The sequence below is a fragment of the Canis aureus genome, chromosome 1, assembly GCF_053574225.1.
Source record: "Canis aureus isolate CA01 chromosome 1, VMU_Caureus_v.1.0, whole genome shotgun sequence".
Taxonomy (NCBI): Eukaryota; Metazoa; Chordata; class Mammalia; order Carnivora; family Canidae; genus Canis; species Canis aureus.
The window spans coordinates 93,369,247-93,397,006 of NC_135611.1; the positions used below are offsets into that span (position 1 = coordinate 93,369,247).

At 40.0% G+C, this 27,760-nt stretch overlaps 1 protein-coding gene across 36 annotated transcripts in view; it reads right to left on the reverse strand.

Moving 5' to 3' along the window:
• Positions 1 to 27,760, reverse strand: part of GLIS3 (GLIS family zinc finger 3) — a 548,443-nt gene that overhangs the window by 409,699 nt on the left and 110,984 nt on the right. For 25 of the 36 annotated variants that reach the window (XR_013385993.1, XR_013386010.1, XR_013386000.1 and 22 more), the window contains 2 exons: positions 25,814 to 25,983; positions 22,367 to 22,853 (listed from right to left, as the gene is read on the reverse strand). The exons of 7 other annotated variants lie outside the window; for them this stretch is intronic. Coding sequence is in view for 24 of the 29 variants with exons in the window: in XM_077908856.1 (XP_077764982.1) it covers positions 22,367 to 22,754 (388 nt within the window). In the remaining 5 variants the exon portion in view is untranslated. Of the gene's footprint in view, positions 1 to 22,366; positions 22,854 to 25,813; positions 25,984 to 27,760 lie in introns of those variants that run through there. 4 more of the 36 variants (XM_077908770.1, XM_077908779.1, XM_077908836.1 and 1 more) reach the window with 2 other exon arrangements.

Consider the following 27,760-nt stretch of genomic DNA (forward strand, 5'->3'; position numbering starts at 1 on the left):
ATACTGTTAACTCCTACATTTCTAACTCCAGCTCCCACTTCATTCTGGAGCTCCAGATATGTATATCCAATTATGTACTTGACACCCTCACTTTGAGGATGAATAGGTATCCCAAATATAGTATGTTCAAAACAAAATCCTGATCTCCTACCCCTAAGCCCTGATTTCTCCACCCCAGGAAATGGTACTGCCATTCAATACATGTGCAGGCCAAACCCTACAACTTTTGATTCCTCTGTTTCTTATCACCACATCTAATCCTTTAGTAAGTCCTGTTGGCTCTACCTTCAAAATTTATCCTGAATCTAAACCTCTATACCATCTATCTCGATCACTGCAATACACTAAACAGGGGGTTTTCCTGTTTCCACTCTGGCCCTCCCACTCATTCTATTCTCAACAAAGTAACCAGAACTTCCTTTTTAAAATGTAAGTTAGATAATATCAATCCTTTACCTAAAACCCTTTAAGAAGTCCCATCACACTTGAAATCTCTGAACTCTCTACTTCAGTCTATGAGGATCCAAGTGATCTGGCTGTACTAGAATCACGTTAGGACTTCTATTGCTTTTACCTCCTCCAGGAACACTTTCCCTTAGATCTTCAGATGACTTACTCCTCACTCAAGTCAGAGAAGCCTTCTCTGGACAGTCTTTCTAAAATATTCTTCCCCTCCTTCTGAACCCCACTATTCTGCTTTATTTCTCTCTATAGCACTTAAGAGCCCATGAAAATACATCTTAGGTATGAACTGTTGACTGCTACTCCCACTGGAACATAAGGTGAGTGCAGTTATTCTGTCTTGTTCATGCAGGCACTCGGTATGCTCTTGAATACTTCATGAAATAACAATCTTCTGCCTTCAAAGAGTTTATATACTGTGAGAGATGACAGGGAAAAGACCTGGGTATCCAGTTTAAAGTCTGTTGTTTACTTTGCTTAACCTCCTACTATGTTACTTACTGTATGAGCATTTTGTATATACCAAATATCATTCTCCTAATTCTGGATATATGTTACTCCATTTATTTATTTATTTATTTATTTATTTATTTATTTATTTATTTATTTATTTATTTATATTTCTGTGAGGTGAGAAAAAATATCTTACCATCAGAGAAGGTAAGTTACTTGTTCAAGACCCCAGAGGTGATCAGAAGGAGGGTTTGGATTCATCTGAGACCCATCGCACTCCTGAGCTGCACCCTTACCCACTACACTATGTTATGTACAGCCTCTGTATATGGACTTCTGGAAAGGCATGGGCTGAGCCACAATGGCCTCTAATGCTTCAATTCTACAAGTGAAAAATGTTTTCACTTGTGCTGCTTAAAACTTAATTTCTAAATTAAATCACAAGAACTCTTCTACACAAATACAATTCAGCGATAACAACTGCCCACAGACCAAGGCCAAATATGTGCATACAGAGACCAGGTGGTGTTATATGGTGAGGCATCAGATGAGACATCCATCATGCTACTCCATTACCCATATTATCCAAACTATGAATGTTCCCCTTCTAAAGACTACACGTTTAAACAAGAACCGCCAGAGGTGATAAGCTCAGAAGTTTGGCTGGATTCAGAAGACTTTAGCAAAAAACATTCACCTGGTTCTTTATCTGTCACTAGGAAAATTAGCTGCCTGGCTTGTGCAGAAAGATCCACACCAACTCCTTGTCTTAAACTCTCTATAACTGATTGTGCAAAATAGAGTGTCTCAGATGCACCCCTCTCATGGCTCCATACAACTCTAACAACATTTTCTGGGACCCTCCAACTCAATTCTGGAACCCTCCAGCTCAATTTTGAAACAGCACAAGACCTAAGAACAGGCAGCACAAACCCAAAGATACATTAAGGTGCCTCTGCTTCTTTCTTCTACTGCCATGAAATTAGAATTAGCCCATCTGTGTCCCCTATCAAGATACCACTGTTTCTCACTGCTCATGCTAGCTAGCACACACACCTACAGGCCCTTGTTTACACATGCACCTATGCACATGCAGATGCACACATACACCCCTTCCCTATTCAATCCTGTGGTTCTTGATTGCTTATGGGATGAATATTACCCATTATGATAATGATGCACAGTTATTTCACTACAAATATTACAAATGTTAAAATAAATTCATGCTCATTTTGAAGATTATAAAGAATTTTTCCGAAAACAAATGAAGTATATATTCAACTTTACTACTGAACATGAGCCAACATTACTCTTTTGTTCTAAATTTACCAAAAATAACATCAATTGAGACATTTGGCAATACTCGGCACCTAATTTAAAATCACTTTTGACTCTAAACCCATAAATTCTATAAAACTGCTAATAAGTGCTCTGTGCTACGAGATGGCCCATTTATGCAATGGCTTTGAGGACTCAAATCTTTCGTAAAAATCAAGGCTCAGAAAATGTGGGTAAGAGAAGAGGAATGGGAAGGAAAATAGGAGAATGAGCATGAAAGAGAATGTCACTGCTTTGAGAATAAGAGAAAAGCTGTCCCACCCCACCCATACCCATGTTCCCTTCTTAACCTCAGGAGAGAGTGTTTAAGCTCATCACCCTTCTAAGCTGGCAGTATTTCAGCTAGACTTTTCTAGCTCCTGGGCATTTTCTGGTCTCTAGATTCCAGATTTCCAGTTTTCAGATCAAAGATGAGCCTACAACTGGGCTATCAATAAATTGAGAAAGCAGACAACTCCTGGGAGCAAAGAAAGCTAGAAGAAGGGACCATCCTCTCTTGGCTAAATCCCCAGAGATGAAATGACTTCTAAGTAGTGCTTTGCAAGTTCCTGGCAAGATTGATTTCTGGATGCAGAAAAATGTAAATTAAGCAAAAAAAATTTTTTAAAGGTGGGGGATTCAAACAACAGCCAACACCACAGTGTTCACATGTCTGAAGAAAATAAGTGCTTAATCTTTATCCTTGACACTTACTGGCTAGTTAACCATCAATAGCATCACTAGCACTACCACTTCCAAGTCTATATTTGACCTTTGGTAGGAAACTGATTGCTACCTCATCCTGAAAGTCAGGGATCAGCTCTAGCTCCCAGTTCCTGGAATGTCATCAGAATCCTTACAAACCAGAAACAATGATAGTTAGAAAGGAGTCTGCAAAATTATTTCATTCAACCTCTTCATTTTATAAACAGTCCAGACTGCTAAGGTGACTCTTAAATCTCTAAGAAAAGCTGGCAAAATACTGAGGTTTTGAGCTTCCTTCTCCTAATCCACAATCTACTACACTAGAATAAACAAATTGATTTGTTATCCATCCATCCGTCCACCCATAAATAAAAAAGAACACAGGTTTCAAAACAGGCACAAAGCCAATATGCCTTAGTGGTTAAGAGCATGTGCTCTGGAGCCAAACTGGCTGGTTTATATCCTGGCTCTGTCACTTACCAGCTCTGTGACCTTGAGAAAGTTATTCAACCATACCTCAGTTTCCTCATCCAGAAAATGGGAGGAATAATAATAGTAACAACTAGCACGATGGTACTCACCTTGAGTTTTACGGCAATTCAAATGAGATAATATGACTTATTAACATATATTTTAAAATGAGAAATCAAGTACATAAAATAATATGTACCACGTGCTATGTGAGTACTAGATATCATTATTCTTCCAAATTTGAGTAAGACTATAAAGAAATATGAGAAGGAGGTTACATGGTCTCACTTTGTTTTATTTCTCTAGCCTTATTCTAAATACGTTTCAAACATACAAGCTTCATTTGATACAAGCATTTTGCAAGGAATTCAATAGGATGGTTTCATGTATTGCCTAGCTCTAACTCACGCAATTATTGTAGGCAATTTAAGAACAAGAACAAAAGCAGGGAAGATCCTCCTTTATTTAGATCCTGTATTTAGATCTAATCCATGACTTCTGTTTTGAGAATTGCTATTGATTTGACATCTGTATACTGTACTCCAGGATCCTCCATGATGCTTTCCCAGAGAGTAAGAGCCCATACTTGTTGGTTTGATTCTGGAAGAGCCACTGGAAGGCAGTTCATCCTAGCTCTCCAAAGTACCAACACCAGTTGAGCAACACCTCCTCAAAGGTCTAGGTCCCAGGTCCACAAGCTCCTCCACCCAGCTTCTGGGTTCTGATAACTTCTTTCTTTTCATCTTCCAGCCCCACTGAGCTTCCAACTCTAAAAGACTCCATCTAAAAGTGTCTATGTTTGGGCAGCTCTGGTGGCTCAGCAGTTTAGCACCGCCTTCAGCCCAGGGCATGATCCTGGAGACCCGGGTTCGAGTCCCACGTCAGGCTCCCTGCATGGAGCTTGCTTCTCCCTCTGCCTGTGTCTCTGCCTGCCCCCCCCTTTCTCTCTGTGTGTGTCTCTCATGAATAAAATAAATAAAATCTTTTAAAATATAAAAAATAAAATAAAAGTGTCTATGTTTGAAGTTACATTTCTAATGTATAAGAGTAGTGGAAGGGGATCCCTGGGTGGCGCAGTGGTTTGGCGCCTGCCTTTGGCCCAGGGCGCGATCCTGGAGACCCAGGATTGAATCCCACATCAGGCTCCCGGTGCATGGAGTTGCTTCTCCCTCTGCCTGTGTCTCTGCTCCTCTCTCTCTCTCTGTGACTATCATAAATAAATAAAAATTAAAAAAAAAAAAGAGTAGTGGAGGAAAACTTACCTCTGGGCACTTTTGCTTATCAATTTAATAAAAGCTTTTACATATAAATGGCAATATATTGTATATAATAATAAATGTACATGATATATAATATGCATCAAGTAGCATATATAATACATATCATTTTACAGGCTTAATGTATGTATGTTACTGTAAAATTCACTTACTATTTTTAGTGAACTGTTATTTATACAACTTATTGCTTTTTAAAATTTCTTTTCTTTCTTCATTTGATTGTGAGCTCCCTGGAAGCATATACTTAGGTGTGTGTGTATGTGGTTGTGCGTACACATGACTGGAATTGTGACTTGCCCTGTAAATGTGTGTTGGATTGAGCTACAATCACAAATCTACTGAGAATTCAGGCTACACCTCAGTTACCTTTGATCCCCTAGTAGCTAAGCACAATAACAGCTTGGTTAAAGTCAATGCTCAGAAAATATCAAGTGATTGACACAGAGAAGCACTTAAAATAAAATCAGAATTTTTAAAAAAGAATTTGACTTAGAAAGACATCTAATTTGTCATGAAGTGTATATGGAACCTAAAGAAAAAGGATATAGAAAGAAAGGCTAGAATCAGAAATATAAAGAGGACATTAGGCCATGTAGTTTAAGGGTTGTGAAAGGGGATCCTCTTCACCCCTCACCTTGCCATCTTCCTACCCCTACTAATTCTACTGTGTCCTTCTTTGTCTTAGAGTTTCAGGCCAGTTAAAAGACCAACACCTCTGGAAGTTGTAATACTTTAGTCAGTTGACCAGCTCTTTTACTGAAAGCACACTTTGATTTAGATCAGTGGGTTTGGAGGACACTGCCCCAGTGAGACCTTTGGAAATTCCAGGGCATTCGGGGTTATCACTGTTAGTGGCATTCAGTGGGAAAGGCAGGGATGGCACATAGTCCTACACACGACAAATTACTCACATCCTACATGATTTTCAAGTATCTCACCAGATTATTCATGTAGGTAAAAACCTGTTTATAATTATCTGAGTTTACAACCTAAGTCCATTTTATTTTCACGATTCCTCTTTATGCTAAATTATCTAAAATGAAGTTAATTGTACAAATCAAAGGAAAACTGATCGTTTTCATAGAAATATCATAAAGTATTATCTACCATTTCATAGAATCGTATCACTGAAAGCAAAGCAACTAGACATCTGAGCCATCACTACAACAAGTACAATTCTGATTCATCAGAATTTTAGCTAAATCCACTTGTAGGTGCAAGCTTACCTAACTCTTTCCTTATGTCTCCTGGAATAGTTATACTCCAATACTCTCATATTTAAAACCATATTTGTTATAAATCATGTTCCTTTTTTCCCCTTGTATTTCAGTTATGAAATTATATTGACTTTTTAAAATCACATGCATAGATAAATAATACTGTCTATGAATTTTGTTTGAGAATAATAAAGAGGACAATAAAAAAAAAAAAACAGGGATGTTGGGGCACCTGGGTGACTCAGTCAGTTAAGCATTCAACTCATGATTTTAGCTCAGGTCATAATTCAGGATCCTGGGACTGAGCTCCACACTCAGTGGGGAATCTGCTTGAGATTCTCTCCCTCTGCCCCTCCCCATACTCACCCTTTCATACTCCTTCTCTATCTCCAAAATAGATAAATAAATCTTAAAAAAAAAAAAAAAAAAAAACAGAGGGCACCTGGGTGGCTCAGTGACTGAGTGTCTGCCTTCAGCTCAGGGTGTGATCCTGGGGTCCTGGGATTGAGTCCCCACAGGGAGTCTGCTTCTCCCTCTGCCTATGCCTCTGCCTCTCTCTGTGTCTCTCATGAATAAATAAAATCTTAAAAGAAAAAAACAGGGCTGTGAAGCACAGGTATAGATGGAGAGAAAGATGAGAACAGCAAAAAGGTATCTGGTAGAAACATATTACAGAGAAGAAAGAAAGAGTGAAACCTGGAAAGAAGCACAGAAGGTATGTGATGAATGCTTAAAGATGAATGAGCTTTATGTAATCCTTTTTGCTAGGCAGAAATGCCACATTGGTGTTTGTCATGGCTTACTGGAGTTAGTCAGATGCATGGAAGGAATACAAGCACCAGAGTAAGGTAGACCAGCATTCAAACCCCAGTTCTGCCTCTTAAGAGTCATGTCAACATGGGCAAATAATTTCAATTCTCTGAGTGTTGCTCACATCAGCAAAGTGAAAGTCACATGAGGGCTTTACAAATTGGCTTTCCTGAATCTCAAAGTCTATCACCATGTCTGGCATATCATAGGCCTTTGACAGAGATTAGTTCCTACTCTCCTGCTCCTAGATGTTGCCTCATACTAGGAAATAGTATGCCCAGAAAGAGAGAAAAGCCAAGACTATAACTGTATTCGGTATCTATTGCTCCGTCACAAAATACCACCAAATTGCGCCTTAAAGTAACATATGTATAGTTGACTCTTGAACAATGCAAAGGTTAGGAATGTTAATGCCCTGCACAGTCAAAAATCTGCATATTTAACTTCTGACTCCCTCAAAACTTAACCACTAATCAGCCTACTATGGACCAAAAAAAGCCTTACCAATAACAAAACAGTTGATGAAATCACATTTGTATGATATAGATAGAGAGATAGATAGATTATATATATATGTATGTTATATATATACTATATACTGTGTCCTTATAATAACATAAGCTAGAGAAAACAACATACCATTAACATGTAAGGAAGAGAAAATACATTTACAACATTGTATTGCAAAAAATCTTAATTTTTTTTAAAGATTTTATTTATTTATTCGAGAAACAGATAGAGAGGCAGAGACACAGGCAGAGGGAGAAGCAGGCAGAGGGAGAAGCAGGTCCATGCAGGAAGCCTGACATGAGATTCAATCCCGGGTCTCCAGGATCACGCCCTGGGCTGAAGGCAGCACTAAACCGCTGAGCCACCTGGGCTGCCCTGCAAAAATTCTTTAAATGGACCTGCACAACTCAAACCTGTGTTGGTCAAGAGTCAACCATTTGAGCTCAGTTTCTGTGAGTCAGAAGAGTGAGCATGGCTGAGTGGGTCATCTGATCGGGGTCCCTCACTGGACCATCATCAAGGTGTCAGCTAGAGCTAGAGCTTCATCTGAAGGCTCAACTGGGAAAGATCTGCTTTAATGCTTATGTGGTTGTTGGCAAAATTCATTTTCTGGAAGGCTGTTGGACTGAGTCCTTTGGTTGCTCAGGACTGGTCAGATCCCTCCCTTAGTTATTGCCACATGGGCCTTTTCTAACATGGCAGCCTGCTTTATCAAAGCACACAAACCAAGGAGGCAGCAGAGTCTCACAGAGAGACAGAAGTCATAGCTTTTGTAATCTGATAATAGAAGTGACATTTCATCATCTTTGTCATGAACAAGTCACTATATTCAGCACACGCTCAAGGGATGGTTATTATAGAAAATATGAGCCTTAGGAGATAAGAATCTACCTGCTATAAAATAAAATAGATAATTGTACATAATTTTTTCTAGATCAATAGGAAAATTAACTGAGCCAAATACGTAAAAAATGTTTTTAACACTCAATCCATGAACCCCAACTTTTAAAAATATAACTCACTGATTAATTTTATGTATTTTGTGTCTTATACATTCCTATTAAAATCTGGTATAAAAGCCGGGAATATTCAAATCACAATGCTCTTTGAGGTGTATGGGTGGCTCAGGCAGTTGAGCATTCGGCTCTTGATTTTGGCTCAGGTCATGATCTCAGGGTCATGAGATTGAGCCCCACTTCAGACTCTGTGCTAAGCATGCAGCCTGCTTGGGATTCTCTCTCTCCACTACTTCTGCCCCTCGTCCCCACCTCCCATCACGCACTCTCTCTAAATAAGCAAAAACAAAAAACAAATCAAAATGCTCTTTGATTATATAATCCAACAAGAAGACAACTATGCTGAAGTTTTTTTTTTATGCTGAAAATCTTTAAATCTGACAGCCAAAACTCTTCTAACTGCTTTGTTGTTCAATGTGGTTTCTAACAGAAATCATAGTTCTGTGTACCTGAATCCTGGCAATCCTCCCCTTCACTAAACTCTAAATACAAAACAAACCTAAAGATTTAATGGACTATCCACTAAATGCTCCCTCTTAATTCCCACATCCCAAAATGAAAATCTGCATTACCTTAAAAAAAATGAATTATCTTATAAAATGTAGTGGCCACCCCTCAAACACTGATGCAAAGCACCACAATCTATATGGTTCCGTGGTAAATAAATTTAAAAAATTAACTTCCTAGAATTAACTTCTGCTAGTGACCATACTTCTAAAATTCTCTCCCATACTTTGAAATAATACTGGCTAAATAATATGATTTCTGGGATAACTTTGGAAATGCCACTGTTATTTAAAACATATCCCCAAAATCACCTTTATATGGGGCACTAAGTCCCAGGTGTCACCCAATCCATACTGCCCTTTTCTGAGCAGGTAAGACTCATGTTTATTCTATGAGGTTCCACCCTCACACCTTAATGGGATGAACTGGATCTGACACACACTGGACTAATCAGACTCTTTCCAAAGAATGTGAAAATCAGATAGAGGGACACTACACCCAGTTGACTTGTAGCACAGAAGTTCTGAGTACATTACATGCTTAGGCCTGGCAAACAGAACCATGTTGAAGCCATGGATACTGTGATGGTTAATTTTGTGTGTCAACTTGATTGAGCCACAGGGTATCCAGATATTTGGTCAAACATTACTCTGGGTATGTCTGTGAGGGTGTTTCTGAATGACATTAATATTCTGAACAGGTAGACTCAGTTAAGCAGAGTGTCCTCCCCAGAATGGATGGACCTCATCCAATCAGTTGAAAGCCTGAAAATGCGCCCCCCCCTCAAAGAAAGGGGAAATTTTCCTGCCTGGCTGCCTTGAGGTAGGATGTCAATCTTTTCTGGCCTACAGAGTCAAACTGAAATATCGGCTCTTTCTGGGTCTCAAGCCTGTCGGTTTTTGCACTGGACTTCTACCATCAGCTCTTCTGGTTCTCAGGCCTTTGGACTCAGAATAGAACTAAACCATGGGCCGTCCTGGGTCTCCAGCTTGACAACTGCAGGTCTTGGGATTTCCCACCCTATAAACAAATAAGCCAACTCTTGATAATAAATCTTATATAAGTATCATATGTATATATGTATACACACACACACACACACACACGTGTGCGCGCGCATAAATAAATATCCAATTGTTTCGCCACAGAACCCTAATACAGATACAGATACTAAGAAAAAGAGAAAAGCAATTTGTAGGGAAAAAAATGAAGTGATGTGTACCAGAAAAGCAGAAATAAAATAAAAGATTTTAAAATAAAAATCATATTGCCTATGGAGAAAAAGCATAGGAAAGTATCTTGTCCTTACAGTCCTTCAAAAGATCTGGTTGTCCATCCTGTCCTGGAGCACCATGAAACACTCTTGACTCCTTTTAACAAATTCCGTTTTACATAAACTAGCACAGTGGGTTACTGTTACCTACAACCCAAAGAGTCTTGAATAAGGTACTTGGTGAACCAGTGCTCCTGCAGCAGAAAGTCCCCATCTCTAGCTTGGCTCCCTGCCACATTCTGACAGAACACAGCAGCAGGACCGTTAAGACACGAGACCCCAGGGTCAGACAGAAACTGCATTCCCTTTCCAGCTTTACCACATACTAGCCATGTGACTGCTGCCAAGTTACTTCATCTCTCTAAGCCTTAGTTTCATGATCTAAAGACACATGGGGTCGTTTGGAGAATTAAGGGAATTCTGAGCTCCAGGGCCATCATGGAAGGCCTTCCAGATAGCATCCTAGTTGTGTAGCCCAGTAGCTCTGTTTAATGCAGCAGCTGGCCCAGAGGAAGGGCTCCAAAGTTAGCCATTACTGTATCTTTCTTTTTTACATCACATTCTCTACCTGATTGCTGCCACAGCCACTCACTGTCTTAAGCAAGTGAGGAGGGACACTTTTAACACAAAGTGACACAAGCACCTGCAACAATGTGTCAGTGTTTTTTCTGCTTCAACTCACTGTACTTTTCAAAATATATATATATACCAGACACAACATCATCACACATAGTAAAAATTACGGTAGCCATACTCTGTGTCTCTCAGGATATCATTCTCAACTGCCAAGAACCTAGTTTTTCCACCAAATCCCATACCAAAAGACAAAACAATGTCCTAAAGAACAATGTCCTACAGAAGTATGCTGGGCTCTGAAGTAAGTCAATGAGACATTAGGTTAAAATCCCCACGTGTTGTTGGTCAAGGCTCTTGTTTTTTTCTAAGCCTCTCTTTTCTTACGTTTTCAAGGAAATACTTCATAAGGTTTGGAAGGATTAAAATAAGTTATGTAAAGCTAAGAACAGTAATAAATAGAAAGTGCTAGCTTGTTTATTTCCAACCCTGGAATAACCAGGAACAAATGTATACTACTTAATAATATACTAATAATCACTCAACGGCCCCAAGAAAAAAATTTTGCTATTAACTATGGGTCTAATATTGTCAAGTCAGTTAGACAACTTTACCTTAAAACAGCAGGGTAAGATTCTGAATCTAAATGCAATTAAACTTTTCCCTAAATGTAGGGTGGCCCTACATTTCAATTCATCCAGGATAGTCCTGGGCATAATTATTAATAGGGCCCCATTTCACTCTTGAAAGTGTCCTGGTTTGGACAATACATTATACAATCACCCTAAAGTAAAATCTCTCAGTGAAAGATAAGCTTTTAAAATTTGTTATTTCGCAACCATGTCTGTTTACTGTGGTTTATTATAATTTAATTTTTTTCTGTCTTACCTTTGAAGCAAACTGAAAATAGAGAGCATTCGGTTCCATATCTACAGAGCAAGTAGCTTTCCATACTGCCCAGACTTGGGAGTTATGACTCACTGTAAGTCTTCACTGCAAGGGACAGGTCACATGAATGGAGTAACAGGACAGAACCATCCTGCTCAGCAGCAGTTGCTGAGGTTTATGGAGACCCACACCGCACTGTGCTGACTTACAATCAGGGAGCAACAGTACTTGACACACCTCTGGCATTTGACAGTATAAAATGTACTCTCACATTTGCCATCTAATTTAAAAAACAAACACCATTTTCTGCTCTACCATGTCATGTGCATCATCTGCCACGGCTACATAACTGGGTGGCCACCTGGAAAGCCACTGCCTTAGCTCACAAGTTCTCTGAAGCTTGCCCTCTCTCTACCCAAGATCCCCAGAACTTGCCTGCTTCAGCATCTTGACCCTCACTTTCTACCCACTAACATGGATTTGAAGACCAGTTTGGAGTCTTCTTTTCCATTTGGAGCCCTGCCCCCTACCTCCACCAATAATGTTCAGCTCTGCTCATCAGCATCATGAAGCCAAAGCCAAAGATGAGAAACACCCTGTATACACTCCTACTCAAGAACATGTAGCCAGGTCTCCCCTTCACCTGGACCCTGCCCATTTGGAAAAAGGGATAAAACATTACACCCTCCCCATTTCATACACGAAGAAACCAAGGGAAGATCACATACCAGCAACACTTGAACTGGAGTGTGGGTCTTCTGAATCCAGAGTCCACCCTCTTCCTCAGACACCAGTGCTTCTCAAATTTCAGTCTGCATTTACAAAGTCAGCTACATATTTGCAGGGATCAATCCAAATGCAAATGTTGGGTCCCTTGTTCAAAAAGCAGGAAAAAATCATTTTCCATTCTTCTCTGGTCTCCCTCATGATGGGTCATGATGGTTTTTTGTTTTGTTTTGTTTTAATTTGCTATTTACCCCTGGGCTCCTTCCACACAGGGATACTCACAGGGTAAGTACAGACCCTCAAAGGTGCCCAGAGCCTCCCATGAGATTGGACTCACAGAGCACATGCACCCAACACTGACCTCCTCACACTCATGCCCAGGTCCCCGCTGGAGGCAGAGGACAGCAGTAGATACTGGGCTGGGACAGAGGAGCTAGGAGCTACCCTAGCAGGATGAGGGGATCACAGATAAACTGAGACCCCAAGCAACCAACACATACTCCAGCGGCCCATCAGATTTCACTTACAATACACAGATTTGAAGATAAAATCAGTAAGAAGATCAAGACAACAATCACAGAGCATTAAACCCCAAGCACAGGGCACTCCTTCTGAGCATAGTCACTGCTCACATGGCCATGAAACTGGCCTTGTGCCGGGGATCTTGTTAAACAACATGACCTGAATAGGTCAGCCTGGGGTGGCCCTGAGACTGTGCATTTCTCACTGGCTCCCCAAGGATCCTAATGTTGCTGGCCTCATTCTAGCCTTGACTAGTAAGCTTCTACAGAACAAATCTCATTTTTTAACTTGTTTATTATGTCAGAGCCAATTAAAGGCCTTCTATTTCCTTCATTATTCAAATAAGGCAGCCATAAAAACAGGCATTAAATACAAGTCATCATCCACTGTATCCTTAAAACTTGATGGATCAGAAATAGTGAATCTATTCACATTCATCCTATCCTCCTGCTCGGGTCTAAAGACATCATAAACAGAGACCAGAGACGTGCAAAGTTACTCCTGCACATTCTGATGTCACTCGGGTGGCCCTCACACAAAGACAGCCTGATTCCTCCCCTCCCCAGATAGACATGCCACACCTGCTCAGAAAGGCCTGTTATTGGAAATTGTCCAGTACAGTTTTCCAAAACAGGAGCAAAGGGCCCATTTCTTCAGTCTGTGGATGGAGAGACAGCAGCTGAACAGTAGATAGTTTTACAGGCACACTCATTCCAGAATGGCAGCAACTGTAAACTCTAAGGGAGACAAGGTACAAGGTTTCTCAGAACTCCTATAACAGGAGCTCTCAGACTGTGGAGTCTCACTCAGTGTCAACCCACAAGGCACACAGCACATGGAGAATGAGACCTCCAGCAAACTGAGCCTCAGTCTCTCAATCCCTAAAATGGGGCCAATCACATTTGCCCAGCCTCTTGGGATGGAACCTCTGATCAAATCATAGGAGACCATCAACATGCAATTTTGTGAACTACAAAGCTTGGTGTGAGTCCAAAGCTGCTGTTATTTAACAGTTTAAGAAAATGCTACAGGTGATTAGTGGATGGTACATTCCAGCATGCTGTCCCACAGTATCTGACATACGTCTAGGGGATGGGGAATCCTAATGGAATACATTCTTTTAAAGGTGGAATGTTGTGAAGACTAACAAATCACTTTTATAACTGGAACAAACCATTCCTGCCATTCAGTAATACTTGGAAATCCATCATCAATTTGATTTACATGCTGCATCAATAAACCACACAAAATGTAGCCTGTGGAGCCCAAAGAGTAAACAAAAGTAAACAACTGTGTTTCACCTGCCTTGTTGGTGAGACAAAATGAAAATTCTGGCTACCTCAACTGGAATAATGCCTTTGGTCTCTGACTGGTTTGGTTATTTTTGGAACCTGTTATGGAATATTAACTTTATTTGCTCTAATTCTGCAGGAAGCCACATTAGAAGTGCAAGGAAATATAAATGATTAAAAAGCAGAAGTGGAAAAAAAAGTAACCAAGTATTTTGCCCCAACTTTCATTAGCTAATTTATCAACTGCATCTCTCCAAAAGTGCGAGACCCCAATTGCTATGCTTACTGCAGTGCTGACATGACAACATTCAACCCAGTTAACTCGCTGGTGTTAGCAGATTTTTATTCATTGTCTGTCTACAAATAAACGTAAGTGAAGGAATGATACAGGAAAGTAACATTTTAAATCAGAGGCAGGGTTTTCAAATTTATAATGTGGCAGTGAGGGGAAAATATGAAGCTAGCTGACCCACTGAGGAATCAAGCTCTAACCTAAGCTCTAAGTTAAAACCAATTGAATTAGCAAACCACAAAGAGTAAAAAATATCAAAATAAAACCTGATGTATTATTTAAAGTACACTAGTTTCTAGACCTCCCAGGTTCACACAATATGTTATTTTTTTTAAACCAGGTCTTTACAAAAGACACCAGCCTTAAGTTATACAAAAGAGGTTTTTAATCCCAATTAGTTAGTGTCCTTTGTTGATATTATTCTGCTTTTTCTGACCAACAATAATGAATAACCCCCAAGCACTAATGAATAACTAATTCCCTTTGTCTCCAAGGACAGTAGAGCCCAAAGAAAAAATGTCAGATGCCCTAAAGTAAAATAAAAAACCTTTACAATGAAAATCTTCCCAGTTATATAGTCCTACGGGTGCTGCAAATGTGGGATTGTCTGAAATATTTAAATAGCTGTGTCAAATGTGCTTAACGTGGGGATCATAAAACTGATTTCCCAGATGCTTTGAAAAATGCATCTCTACCAGTCTAATTACAATTCATAACTGTGGAACAGGAAGTAGAGAGAAATGCCATTATTAGTACAATATAACTGAGATTCTGTACTCACCAATCCTAGCAGGGCTAAGAAGTTACCAACTGTGGAACGCCCTCCACACTCACTCAGCAGCACAGGTAAACACAAAAGTTCTCATCTCAGTACATGAAAAATTTACACGTAGTAAGAAATTATTTTTAAAACTAATTTCTGAGATGCCTGGGTGGCTCAGCAGTTTAGGGCCTGCCTTTGGCCCAGAGCTTGATCCTGGAGTCCCAGGATCAAGTCCCACATCGGGCTCCCTGCATGCAGCCTGCTTCTCCCTCTGCCTATGTCTCTGCCTCTCTATCTCTCTGTGGGTTCTCATGAATAAATAAATAAAATCTTTTTTAAAGGGGGGGGGGAGGGGATTAAGGCTCCCTTTGGTTCTTTTTTCTAAAATGAGATAAAGGGTAGGCACAAAGTGAAGAGTCTGATATCTTATCATCTCTAAATAAATAAATAAATAAATAAATAAATAAATAAATAAAATAACTAATCTCTACTGCCTTAGAAATGTCAAGCTAAAGTCACTCCTTATTGTAGGACAGAGTCAATAAACAAATATACGGGCCTGGCTGAGAACCAGGGATCCTACTAACACACGTGCAAAGAGGAAGTGTGAGGAAGAACGCCATCACGTTGTATTTTAACTAGAACTCATTACCTTCCTCTGAGTGATTTCCTAATTCTGTCCACACACAGGGCCTAGAAGCAATGACACCCAGAGTCAATAAAATCATGATTTCCTCCAGTCTTCCAAAGATTTCCCACTAAAAGAGATCCAAGCTTTTTGGGAAAAGGCCAATTCCAGGTCTGGGGCAGGGAAGTGCAAGTGGGCCTGGAACATCTCATTATGTGTGAAAGCAAGGAAGTGCCTGATGGGAACCTATCAGAAAGATACAGGAACTGGCCTGAAGGGACCCCCACCTGCCAAATGTGGGACAATGTGAGTATCAAAAAAGAACAGTGATAGTAATGAATTCTGGCACAGTGGCTTTTTAAAAAGAATACATGAGGTCTATAGAAATCCTCAAAAAAGGAGAAACAGAAGTTCTTCTTTCCAGAAGATTACCAAATAATAAATACAGAAGGAATACGGGAATCAGAAAAATCACCATTATGTAGTTAATAATACAGTAACTGATTCACACAAGCATCATTGATGGAGAGCAAGATATCTGCATAATTTTGCAAAGATATCTGTATTAATTTTGAAAGGGAAAGTATCCACCAATGCAGAGATCCTGATACCACCTTAGCCAGATGATCAAAAGTAGCATCACAAATACTGGGACAAAAGAGTATCCAGTGCTCCCAGTATATAAGCCGTAAGTAACCTATGTGGTACTCCTGCTAAAAACATTTCACCCAAACCTAATCATAAGGAAATGATTAGGTGAACCAAGTTGTGAGACAAGATAATCAACCTGAACTCTAAAATATCAATATATTTTGTCATGAAACACCAAGAAAAGACGGGGTAGAGGGCCGCCCTAGGAAAAAAGGAGACTAAAGAGACATGACAACCAAATGTAATGCAGGATTCTTTTTTCTTTTTTTCTTTTAAGTAGGCCCCATGCCCAGTGTGGAGCCCAACATGGTCCTCAAACTCACAATCATTAGATCAAAACCTGAGCTGAGATCAAGAGTCTGACACTAAATCAACGGAGCCACCCAGGTGCCCCGTAATAAAGGATTCTTGACTGGATCCTGAATTGAAAGAAAAGAACAGTTACAGAGGACATATGGGTTATAAGTAGGGGGGAAAATAATATGATAAAGTAATGTAAAATATAAAATAATATAAAAATTAATCTGAATATGAATTTAAATATGTATTAAATTTTAAGATATGACTGAGCACTACTGTTGTATCATTCCTTGGTTAAGATTCCTGTTATCCTGGTTGTACAACATGAAAAACATCTGCTTAGAAATTTGGGGGTGAAATGTCAGAATGTCTGCAACTTACTTGTAAGTGGTTCAGCTTCCTTGAGAGAGAAAAAGGTAGCAAATGCTAAAAAGTAAAATAAAATATAATAGACTATAACACAAAATAAGATAAAATCTAACTTTTTTAGAAAGGTAAACTCAGGAACAAAGAATGAGTTTTATTTACGAAGTAAGGTGTGTATGATGGACTAAGCAGGGAGACTTGAGTGGGGCTCCAGGGAAAGCTGATTAAAAGGGGTCAATTTGGAGGGAGTTGTCCCTTTCGTCCTTCGGCCTTTTGTCCTGCCTTCCTCCTTCACTCTTCTCAGAAGAGAGACTCCAGAGCAGGAGCAGGAGTGGGGAAAAGATGAAGGGAAGTTCCATGATTGTGGACCTGACACCTCTGAGGTTCTAACCATCAGCAGCATCACCATCCCTGGGCTGCCCTTTGTATAAAAAAAAATTAACTCCTGGGACACAGGTTTCTGAATGTTCTCAGTTCATGGCATTCTTAGCATCTCATTAATTTTTTCATGGTGCCCCTAGGCCAAAAGGAACAACTAACACTACCCTTTATTAAGTAGTTAGGTGCCAACAACTTAATAGTATTTATGTACTAACAATCTATTAGCTGTTTTAAAAAAATAGTATACATAAATTAAGAATAAAGGTATTCTTATTTCATTCTTGAATAACCACTATTACTGATGGGAGGTGCATTCCAACCTGTGCCCTCTACTACTTCAGCTCTTGGAATTAGATTGGATGCTACCCCTTCAGCTCCCATTCCACAATGATTTTCATTCAGTACTTGCTTGTCTTTATCATTGTGATAAAATACACGTAACATAATATTTACCACATTAACCAATTTTTTTATTTTAAAGTTTATTTATTTATTGAAGTAATCTCTACCCTCCACATGGGGCTCGAACTCAGGACCCCGAGATCAAGAGTCACACACTCCAAATTTGCCAGCCAGCCAGGCGTCCTCTATCTTAACCATTTTTACTGTGTATATGAAGTACCTCCACACTGCTCGGCAACCGTCACCACCATGCATCCCCAGAACTATTCCATCTTCCCAAACTGAAACTCCATTCCCATCCAACTTTAGCTTCTCATTCTCCCCTCCCTCAGTCTACAGAACCCACCATTTGACTTTTCACCTCTACAACTTCACTCTTCTAGGAATGCTGCATAAGAGGAATCATACAATAGCTGTCCTTCTGAGCCTGGCATAGTTCACTGAGCACAATGTCTTCAAGGTCATCCATGTTGTAGCATGAGTCAGAATTTCCTTCCTTTTTAAGGCTGAATAATATTCAACAGTAGCTATAAAGACACATATTATTTACCCATTCATCTGCTTACACTTGGGCTGCTTCCACCTTTTGGCATACAGAGTACTAGCTTTTCCATCACAACTACTGCAAAGTGGAGCTTTGCAAAGATATGACATCACTAAAAGGATGGAGTGCAGTCTAATGTTGAAACTGTGAACCTCCTCAAGCTAGTACTTTGCCTGGTGTCCAAAGGATGCCATGTATCCTTCTGTTTCCTTCAAAATTAAAAATATTTCATGGTTCCCCCGCAGTTTGCTGTGGTTCTCCAATGCCCTTGGTATACTATTTGAGAACCATGCTCCAATGATGTGGAATCCACTGTTTTTTGAGTTTTCAGTTGAATAGAACTCAATCCTTAATCAAGTAACTTAAACACTACAATCAAATTTATATTTCTCATGAAGTTCCCACTGGAGATTTCTCCCATTTTTCAAGTCAGAAATTTTCTGTGTGGCAATCCTTAAATGACATATTCTCTATACCCACTTCCACTGGATTCCTGAGAGATGGTATAATCACTCTCAAGGCTTAGAAAATGTATTTTCTTGGCCACCCTGTAAACTGTGCTTGCCCCAAAGCAATGGTACCCCACTGTGATAGTTGGTTTTATATGCCAACTTGAGTAGCTCGTGAGGTGTCCAGACATTTAGCCAAATATCATTCTGGGTGTTTCTGTGAGTGTTTTCAGAGGAGATTTACATTAAATCAGTAGACTGAGTAAAACAGACTGCTCTTCCTAATGTAGATAGGCCTTACCCAATGAACTGAAGGCCTGAATAGAATAAGAAGCTGACCTTCCGCTAAGTAAGAAAGCATTCTTCCCTGACTGCCTTCAAACTGGGATATCGGCTTTTTTTCTGCCTTTGGTCTCAAACTGAACCCTTGGTTCTTCCTGGGTCTCAAACCTGCCATCCTTCAGAAAGGGGGGAGGATACCATTACCCCTCCTAGTTCCAGGCCTTCAGACTCAGACTAGAACTAAACCGGAAGCTCTCCTGGGCCTTCAGCTTGCTGACTCATCTTCCATATCTTGGAAACTCTCAGCCTCCATAATCTATTCAGATATAGGTACAGGTACAGGTATAGATTCCAGCATAGATATATTTCCTATTGGTTCTGTTTCTCTGGAGCCCTAACTAATACAGCCACAGAGTCACAGGTTCTTTGGTACCTGTCCCTCTGGGTCCTGACACGGCCAGTAATGCATGAGAAAACAATGACAAATCCAGGGAGAGATGTCAACCTCAAGTTTATCACATCATCCTATCACAAGATCCCCAAGTTTAAAACTCCTCCACAGCTCACCAGTGTGCTCAAGATAGATCCCAACTCCTCAGCATCTCATCTGTAACCTTTATCTGGCCTCTGCTTAGTCCTCTCCAGTCTTGTCTCTTACCACAGTCCCTATACCCTCAATGTGGAATCAGGCAGAAGTTCATGAAACACACATGATGTCTCCCCTCCAGGTTTTTTTTTTAAGATTTTATTTATTTATTTGGCAGAGAGAGAGAGAGAGAGAGAGAGAGAAAGAGACAGAGCACAAGAAGGGGGAGCAGCAGAGGGAGAGGGAGAAGCAGGCTCTCTGCCAAGCAGGGAGCCCGATGTAGGACTCGATTCCAGGACCTTGAGATCATGATCTGAGCCAAAGGTAGATATATAACTGGCTGAGCCACCCAGGCAGGTTTTGAGGGTGATTCTCCCTCTATCCAGAATAAGCTCCATACAACCCCCTCACACACACACACACACACACACACACACACACTCACATGCACATACTCTTCCACAAGACATACAATTTGCATGCTTGTAAGGCTAGTTCCTCATCTCTCAGGTGTCTGCCTGTCTACTCTCCTCCCAGATCCACTTATCAAGCAGGGGCTGGAAACCTCCAAATGTTGCCCTAGTGCCATCAGTGTATCCCTACCAGAGCCCTAACTGTGCTATATCTTAACTGCCCATTTATTTGTCGAATTTTCCTAACTCCTTGAGGGCCAGGACTATGTTTTATTAGCTACTGTATCCCCAGAACAGTGGCTCACCTATAATACATGCTCAATAATTATCTGATCAGTAAATGATTGGATGAAGTTCAGAGTCCTAGATCACCATTCTCAACCTGTTGTTGGCTTAATTTAGGAACTGTCAACCAAGACCTAAAAGAGACACATTCAGCCACTGTTGGCACCATCCAGAGTGGTATCCAAGCTACAAGGCCAGAAGAGATAACAATACAGTTACCCTCGACCCCTAATCCATGCTCATGCGTGGCCCAACCATGCAGATCCAGAACAGGCACTGTGAGCTCAGAAGCTGAGCAAGGAGGCAGAAAGTTGAGAAGAGGAGAATCAGGGGACAGCACTGATTTTTACAAGAGTTCCAAGATATATTAACCCTCAGAGTTCACTATCCCTGACTTACTGGAAGCATAATTTTTTTAAACTATGTATATAATTATACCCACTTCTGGTCACCATCAAAGTAACATCCCCAAACTCTTTACCAATGGCAATGCTGAAGTTATTTGTTCTTTCTAGACATTAGTTCCCTTGCCCCTTAATCAGCAGTACCATACAACCTAGGGCTGTTTTGAGGAATAACTGAGATTCTGTGTTGGAAGCACCCAATACAGTGCCTGATACAGGCTTATTTATGACATAATAAATAGAAGCTGTTAGTACTATCAGCATTAATATTGTCAGCCAGGATTCAAAAACTGGGCCTCCACACCTAAAAATGCAAACACATGAGCCTGACATCAAGGAACATAGCTCACCATGCTATGACGCAGCAACCTGACAAGGATCGAATGATTTTGGATGCACCCCCAGGGAAAGTTTTTCCTATGCTTGTTCTAAATATCAATAGGTGTGAGAAATAAAACAATCTAAAGTCAAACCTAAACCAAAATAAGAAAAAAGCTACGTACATATTTAGGGTTTTTTCTTAACCTGTCCATTTATACCATACAGAGGAATACAAAGACACTAAAACAACTTTTTAGTTACTCATCTGCTACAAATGAGTATTCACCTGAACTGGGTGAGTTATGAGTTAACTGGGTGAATGACTATTCCAGCTGCTGGCAATTTTATTTGGTAGTGTACCCACCTAATACAAACAACTAAAACCAAATGCTAAAAATACCTACCGGTATATGTAATTGTGCTATTTTATGTAACCAAGCTATATTTCACATGAGATATATATTCTTTCTTTTTTTCTAGCCCAAATACACATTTCATGTGCAACATCACTCATTACGTCAACATCAGTTCCTATAGACAGAGTGTGTCATTCGAATAATTTGTTATTCTCCAACAATTCCGTAATATTTTTAACAATTCCGTAATTTAAAGTACATGTTATTCAAACATTACTGAACTAAAAGCACGTTCTCTCTGCACTTCAAATTAACCAAGTTTTCTAGTTCTTCACAAGCCCCAAAATACATCGTTTCATTATTCTCTTCTGGCTTCCTTCCCTCTTGTCACCAGCTAAACTATAAAACTTATATGAGTCTTGCTCTTGGAATAATTTTTTATCATTTCTATGTATGAATTCCTCACTCTATTCGCTGTTAAACCTTCCCCCTTCTTATCCTTTTCCTTCCAAACTTTCCTTCTAGCACCCAACCCACATCATGATGGCTCTGGCCGCCCCTCTGCTCTGTGGCCCAGGGAATCCAGTCCCTTTGTACATCCTGAGGTTAGGGGCTTCCTAAACTGGCTCCTGCCCTCCACCACCACCACCCACCCTCACTCCCTATGTCTGATCTTTCTGTCTCACCTTTTGCTCTGCTCCACAGCCCCATGAGGTACCACATTTACCCCTGTGGTCTCCTTACCCTCACACAAGTACACATCCATCCCCGTACCAAGAAAGCTACATATCATTAAGAGACTATCAGCTTTGACCCTTACATTCAATCATGTGTTTTTCCATAAGATTTGCTGGCAGAGAAGGATCTGGAGAGGAGAAAAAAAATCGTTTCCACTTTTAAAAGATCCCAGAAAGACAATCCTACCTTTCCCAGGATTTGGAGGAAAAGGATTTCCAAACTCCTGCTGCTTTGGCTTTAAAGTGTGTGGCCCTGACATGCCTCCAGCCTGGGTGACCTGGTATCGTGGCTTCCCATTGGTGAGCACTTGTCTCCTGGGGCTCAAGGCGGGCAGATGGAGGGGGCTCTCGGCCATGTTGCTCTGAGGAGCCATCCCTCCTCCCGAGGGCATCTTGAGATGGAGGCTGTTACCAAGGCTTCCGATGGCAGGGCTTGCTGTGCTGCCACAGGACGTGGGGCCAGGAGTCCCAGAGTGGGCTCGGATGGGAGGAATGTGTTGGCCACTGACCATCCCAGGCCCCTGTGGGGTTCCTGATGTCCGGTGGAGACTCATGCTGCATGACCTTCCATTCATTCTGAAAAAACCTGTGGCCAGGATGGTCAAATATCCAATGGCACTAATGACTCCTTTCAGGCAAAGTCCAATAAGTTATCCATGGTGTGGGTTATTAGCCTGTTTAAAAAAATAAATACAGGCATTTTTAAAAGTAAAAATGAAACTAAGTCACAGTGAGTTTTCAACCTGTGTAGCATTCATATCAGGAAGAAAAGAAGCACTCTTAGCAAAACAGCCTTTTATGTAAAGCAGGGTCATCAAATACATGGTTCATTGGCAGGCACTCTCCCCTCCTGCATTCATGGTAGACATGGATTATGGATCACTGTATTGTTTTGTTTGCCACTGAGCCCTTCTCAATACAGTGCTCTTGGCAACTACAACCGATCAACTGGTGCCAGCTTGCAAAATGAAACTTATTTGGCTCCCTAGAAGATCTGTCCATACTAGCTCACTTTTGCTACAGTGAGTCTTGGGAAATCCAAAGCATCACCTTTGCGAGCTGTGAGACCAATGCTCCAAAGTTTCCAGTAAACAAGCAAAAGGCAGATATGGCCTCTAAATGAAATTATGGGGATATTAAACCACTCTCTGATTTTTATTGTAAGAGCAAAATTTTCACAGTCCCTAGACTCACGTAAGATAAAAATAGGGGCTTGGGATTCTCACAAAGACGTCATATAACCACATATCCAAATACAGCAGCATCAGAGTCTTGGTTCCATAATGATTCTGAGTTATGGGGATGGAAAAAGAATCAACACCACAATACTCTCACCTTCTATTAAGATCCTAGAAAAGGAAAAGTCTCTGCAAAACACTTCATGGAAAGCATAATGAAAGAAGGAGGCAATTATGTTCACCATACACACCACACATAGTAAATCAACCATAGTTCCACAAACATGGTTTCATCTGCCACCCCACCGCCACCTTCCTCAAGTGACAAAGAAAGAACCAACAGCACTAGTATCACCACAGGACACCATTATCCATCTGTATATCATAACGTCAGTACTCTCTGGCTACAAATCTTTAGGAAAGGCCCTTCCCTCCCTTAACCAAAAGCTCATAAAATGTGTATAGAGTCAAGGAGGTGACTAAGTGCCACTATTCCAAATGAATGACAAACATAGTCACAATCTGTATTCTTTTACACAGATATGATTGTCATGCAAAGAAGCCAAAGCTGAACAAATATAGGAGATATGGCTGAGTACACGGTGGTAGTAGTCAGATATTCTCTACTGGATGATTCCTACGTTTTCTCTAGAATCCACTCAATGTCTTAGACAAATATTTCCAACCAACTCTCAAATAAATGGCTCCATCAGCCATCAGGGACAGAATATTGAAGGGAAAACTCTCTGTGAAAAAGATTTTTTTTTCATTTATCCTTTTGGAAAATCAAAAGATTTGATTTTCAAGTCAAGCACTCACTCTGCCCTCTGCAAAGTTTAGTGTGTGCCCAAATGTTGAGAAACTTCAAAAATTATTAACAATATAACATTTGGAATGTTTCCCTCGCCTTTACCAATTTTCTACTTTATTAAGAATTCTATCAGTCCAGCATATTTCATATGGCCACACCATTCAATCCTGAGAAACCCTCTGAGCCCCTGCTCCTGCCCTTCCTTCCATTACAGTCCCCAAGAACGGACAAGGAAAGCCAGCCTACCCAAACTTTATCACTTTGAGTTATTTCATGGAACAATAAGAAATAAACCCTAGTACTAAACGGGTTGTAAGATTTTGGTTTTTTACATTGGGAAAAATCCCAATGCCTTTCCAGCTGTGTCCATTTAAGAACTCCAGTGAATTATCATCTGGTCTGTTGAGTCGTGGGTTGACTGTGACCAAGAATCATTTCATATCTCTGTGCTTTGCCAGAGGATGTTGGCCATCTATTCTTCACTCATTCATAAAATAGCGTTTTCTGACTACTCTTAACCCTGCAAAAGAGAGCACTTACTCAGCACCAACCAAAAGAAGTAAGTATATATGTTGTATTGGCAATTTGTTGAAAATGAGGAATCATCCAACATGACTGGCATTATGAGCCATCATGAGTCCATGTGACAAGCATCTGTAGATTTACAGACTATGCCCCACTTCCAGTTTTTAAAAACAAAGGAGTCATTTTTGGCAGCAAGATCAATACAAGCAGGAATTCTCATCAAAAATCTGGATAAAAACACATAAGTAGGTACTTAGCATTAGGTTAGATCATTAATTAGGTTTGTGAGAAAAATAATGTGCTGAGAAGCTAATTAAGTATCAGATATTCATACCTGCCTGTCAAGCTGGACTTTTATTTTATTTTTAAACCGAACTCCTGTTTTAAATACCTTTAGATTGAAAGTAACAACAACAATAACAAAAATGCACTTAAATTTTATTACTAAAAAAGCAACAGCCAGAAAGCAAAGTGATGAATGCCATAAAGAAACACCAGTAAGGTGATGGCATACAAGCTAGGAAAACCAGCCTCAAGACAAAATAATATAAACTCTGTGTGAAAATATGCTTAATAACCCAGTTCGCACATTAATCATGCCAATGGATCTTTCAAGCATTAGAGACAAGAATTTAAAAATCAATTTTATCTACTGGTATTAAAGTACTTTATATACTTTTTAGCAAGGCCATATGATCATTTATAGTCCTAAATCCCCGTGTTAACAAAAAAGCAATAAACTGCTAACTTTTAAGAAAGATACATCCTTATTTAATCAGAGTAAAAACAGCACTCAACTAGAAGTCAGGACACCTAAGTTCTACCTCTGGCAAATCATTTATAACTTCTCTGGCTTACAGTTTCCATCTATAAAACAGCTGATGATAATCAGTGCCATCTCTTGAAATTCTAATCTTCCAGATAATTAAGATAAGGAAGATTATCAAAGATACCCACTTAAGATGATCAAAGATAAATATGTAGATTTTATACCTATGACACTTAAGTCAAGAGGACAGGGTAGACATGAAAGCAAAAATAGTAACCTTCATCCACTCCATCAAAGCAAGAGCAGATAGGAGGTTCTCACATTAGCAGTGTGCTAAAAGACAACACTTACCTTGAAAAATGGATAACAAGGGATCCCTGGGTGGCGCAGCGGTTTGGCACCTGCCTTTGGCCCAGGGCGCAATCCTGGAGACCCGGGATCAAATCCCACATCGGGTTCCCGGTGCATGGAGCCTGCTTCTCCCTCTGCCTGTGTCTCTGCCTCTCTCTCTCTCTCTGTGACTATCATAAATAAATAAAAAAAATTAAAAGAAAAATGGATAACAAGACTAAATTTGCCTACACTTGGGCAGCCCCGGTGGTGCAGCGGTTTAGCGCCGCCTACAGCCCAGGGTGTGATCTGGAGACCCTGGATCGAGTCCCACATCAGGCTCTCTGCATGGAGCCTACTTGTGTCTCTGCCTCTCTCTCTCATTCTCTTTGCATCTCTATGAATAAATAAATAAAGTCTTTTAAAAAATAAATAAATAAATTTGCCTACACTTTGCCAAAAAGTAAAATCACAACTAATCAATATATCAAAACCTAACTGGTAGATTTCCATTGGCAGAGCATCCTTCTATTTAAAAATCTATTCAAGGGGCACCTGGGTAGGTTGGTTCAGCATCCAACTCTTGATTTCTGTTCAGGTCACGATCTTAGGGTCATGAGATCAAGCCCCACATTGTGCTTCTCGTTCTGTGGGGTATGCTTTAGATCCTCCTTCTCCCTCTGCCCCTCCCCCTCTCCACTGGCACACTCTCTCTTAAAAAAAGTATTCAAGTTCTCCAGAATTACTTTCTCCTCCACCCTCCACTCACTGCCTACCCCAAGCTATCAACAGAAAAAAAGAAAGAAGAAGAAGAAGAAGAAGAAGAAGAAGAAGAAGAAGAAGAAGAAGAAGAAGAAAAGGGACATCTGGAAATACACATTTAGGGTACTTTGGATCTGACATATTGATACATTTAGAGTTTTAACGCTCTGTCCATTCAAACAATGAAAATGTTCATTCTGTCAAATGAGTCAACATGAGTTAATAAATCTTTCCATTGACCACTTTCAAACTCTTAAAACACACTCCTCTAAGTCAGGTCAGAAAGGAAATTACTTAACTTCTAAGGAAACTAAGGCACAAAACCATTTAATAATTTCACTGGTTTTCTGGAAAAGCTATGACTTTGATCAAAACACAAAATCATGACACTATCTTCTACCCAAGGCTCCAGGCACTGTGTCTCATAGATTAAAAGATCCAACAAGTGAAAAGCAACGTTAACTCATCCATTCAAGGAAATTCCAAAAACACGAGTCCATAATGCCTCTTTTAGAGCCAAAAGCCCTTTCCTAGTAAATATCATTAATAAACTCATCTAGAGTCATAATTCATCTGATGAGCCAGTTAATTATTAATTTTCATACATCATTTCATTTCCTTAGGCTACATTTAGCCTTTGTTACATTTTCCATTCCTTATGCCACAAGTGTTTCTTACTCTGCATAAAAAAACCTGATAATGAGACACAAAATACTGGTCAGCAAACAAAATGCTCCTGGACTGCTTCTTTTATATACATCTAAGCCATCTAAAATAGGGTTTTTATCGATTTTTTTTATTTTTTTCCCCTTCGGGTTAATGATTGTGTAATTTCATTAACTGCTTTTTCAACATCGCTGCCTTGATCATTAATAGGCCCAAGCTATTCCCCTGCTACAGCTTTTGTAGCCAGAAGAATATAGAAGTGAAAAGCCTATTGACAAATAATATAAGCTATTCTCATGCGCGGCTGCAGTGTGAAGCACATTTTGCAATTCAATCAAGGACAGATAGAGCTGAATGTTCTTAGATCCCAGGAGTTCATTTTAATAAGCAGAATGTACCTTGTCCTAACACAGGTGACTGACTCCTCAGAAAAGATTGTATAAACAAAAACCAATCTTGTAAGGCATTTTATTGGCAACAATATAAACATGTCTATATTAGATGAAATCAATAAATCAAAATTATTCTTGTCTGCAATTC